The 2,088-nt window shown below is 70.1% G+C and overlaps 1 protein-coding gene across 1 annotated transcript; it reads right to left on the bottom strand.

Annotated features, from left to right (window-relative positions):
• Nucleotides 1-3: 3 nt before the first annotated feature.
• Nucleotides 4-2,083, bottom strand: LOC104915500 (protocadherin beta-15-like; the record flags this gene model as incomplete). The annotated part of the gene is given in 2 exon segments (XM_010726404.1): nucleotides 4-1,944; nucleotides 1,946-2,083. Coding segments are annotated over 2 exon segments (2,079 nt in total), but the record flags the coding sequence as incomplete, so codon positions are not given.
• Between the last annotated feature and the right edge of the window lie 5 nt (nucleotides 2,084-2,088).

Raw genomic sequence — 2,088 nt, 5'->3', positions numbered from 1 at the left:
GGCCCGCCGCACCTTGGCGGCCACGGCGGCCGCCGCGCCGGCCACGAAGAGCGCGGACACGCAGGCCAAGCAGACGCTGAGGTACAGGGTGAGGCGGCCGTCGGGCTCGGCGGCCGGCGCCTCTTCGCTCGCCCGCAGGCGGCCTTCGGAGAAGCCGTCGGCCAGGGCGACGGCGAGGGTGGCGCTGGCGGAGCGCGGCGGCCGCCCGCGGTCCCGCACCAGCACCACCAGCCTGTGCCGGGCCGCGTCGCGCTCGCCCACGGCCCGCGCCGTGCGCACCTCGCCGCTGTGCAGCCCCACGCGGAACAGCCCCGGCTCCGTCGCCTTGGCCAGCTCGTAGCACAGCCACGCGTTCTGCCCCGCGTCCGCGTCCACCGCCACCACCTTGGCCACCAGGTAGCCCGCCCGCGCCCGCCGCGGCACCAGCTCGCCCAGCGCCGCGCCGCCGTCGGCCGGCGGGTGCAGCACCACGGGCGCGTTGTCGTTCTCGTCCCGCACCAGCACCCGCAGCAGCGCCGTGGCGCTCCGCGGCGGCGAGCCCCCGTCGGCCGCGCGCACCGTCACCTCCACGGCGCGCACCTCCTCGTAGTCCAGCGGCCGCACCACGGACACGTCCCCGCTCTCGGCGTCCACCGACACGGCGGGCCGCTCCTCGCCCTCCTCCCGCACCAGCGCGTACCTCACGCGCCCGTTCGCGCCCGCGTCCGCGTCCGTCGCCTTCACGCTGCCCAGCCGCACCGCGCCCGCCTCGTTCTCGCTCACCCACATGCTGTACGCCGCCTGCGTGAAGCGCGGCGCGTTGTCGTTCACGTCGCCGATCCGCACCCGCACGCTTTCGCGAGCGCTCAGCCGCGCCCGGCCCCGGTCCGCGGCCACGATGCTCACGTTGTACTCGGCCGTCGTCTCCCTGTCCAGGGCCGCGCTGGTGCGCAGCTCGTAGTGGTCGGCGAACGCGGCCGTCAGCCTGAACGGCACGTCGCCCTCGATGGCGCACTCCGGCCGCCCGTTGTCGCCGGAGTCGCGGTCCCGCACGCTCAGCAGGGCCACCACGGTGCCGGGCGGGGCGTCCTCGGGGACGGACGCGCTCACCGAGCTCAGCTCGATCTCCGGCGCGTTGTCGTTCACGTCCAGCACCTCCACGTGCACTTTGCAGTGCGCAGACAGACCGCCGCCGTCCGTGGCGCTCACTACTAGCTCGTGGGTTTCTGCCTCCTCGAAGTCCAGGAAGCCCGAGACCCGAATATCCCCGGTCTCTGCGTTCAGATTAAACAGTTGCACGGACGCCTCCGTTGTCCCCATGTACTCGTACCGCACTTTGCCGTTGGTTCCTTCGTCGGGATCCGCGGCCGACACCCGCACCACCAGTTGCCCCGGCGGGCTGTTCTCGGCCACGCGCACCTCGTACAACTCCCGCGAGAACACCGGCATGTTGTCGTTGGCATCCAGCACCACCACCCGCACCTCAGCCGTGCCCGACCTGGGAGGCGAGCCCCCGTCCGTGGCCGTGAGCACCAAATGCAGCTCCCGATGCTCCTCGCGGTCCAGAGGCCTCTCAAGGACAAGCTCCGCGTACTTGCCTCCCCCTTTACTTGATCCCTGATTTAGGGAGAAATGAGAATTCGGGGATAGGCTGTAATTCTGCAAACCGTTAATACCCAAGTCTTTGTCCCGTGCTCTTTCTAGGGGAAACCGAGTGCCAGGAGCTGCCGTTTCGACAATCTTTAAAACCACCTCCTTCTGCGGGAACACGGGGGAGTTGTCGTTCACGTCGCGAACCTCCACCTCCCCGCGGATCAGCTGCACCGGGTTCTCAAAGAAAAGCTTAAAGAAGAGCGCGCAGCTCTCGCTGTGCGGACAGATCCGCTCTCGGTCCAGCGTCTCCGTGACCGTCAGGACGCCGCTGTGCGGATCGAGGCGGAAATGCTGCTCGCTCCCCTCGGACACCCACGCGCGCCTTGCGAGCCGCGAGCTGGCTCGGAGAAAGCCCCAGGTCCCGGGCCACGTTGCCCACCGACGAGTCCCTCGCCATTTCCTCCCACACGGAATAGCGCAGCGTTTCGGCCCCGCTCTCCCACACGCAAACGCACA

This window comes from Meleagris gallopavo (genome assembly GCF_000146605.3).
Source record: "Meleagris gallopavo isolate NT-WF06-2002-E0010 breed Aviagen turkey brand Nicholas breeding stock chromosome 15 unlocalized genomic scaffold, Turkey_5.1 Chr15_random_7180001849647, whole genome shotgun sequence".
NCBI lineage: Eukaryota > Metazoa > Chordata > Aves > Galliformes > Phasianidae > Meleagris > Meleagris gallopavo.
Note: the sequence above shows the minus strand (reverse complement) of the source record. Positions and strands in the feature narration are given on the sequence as shown.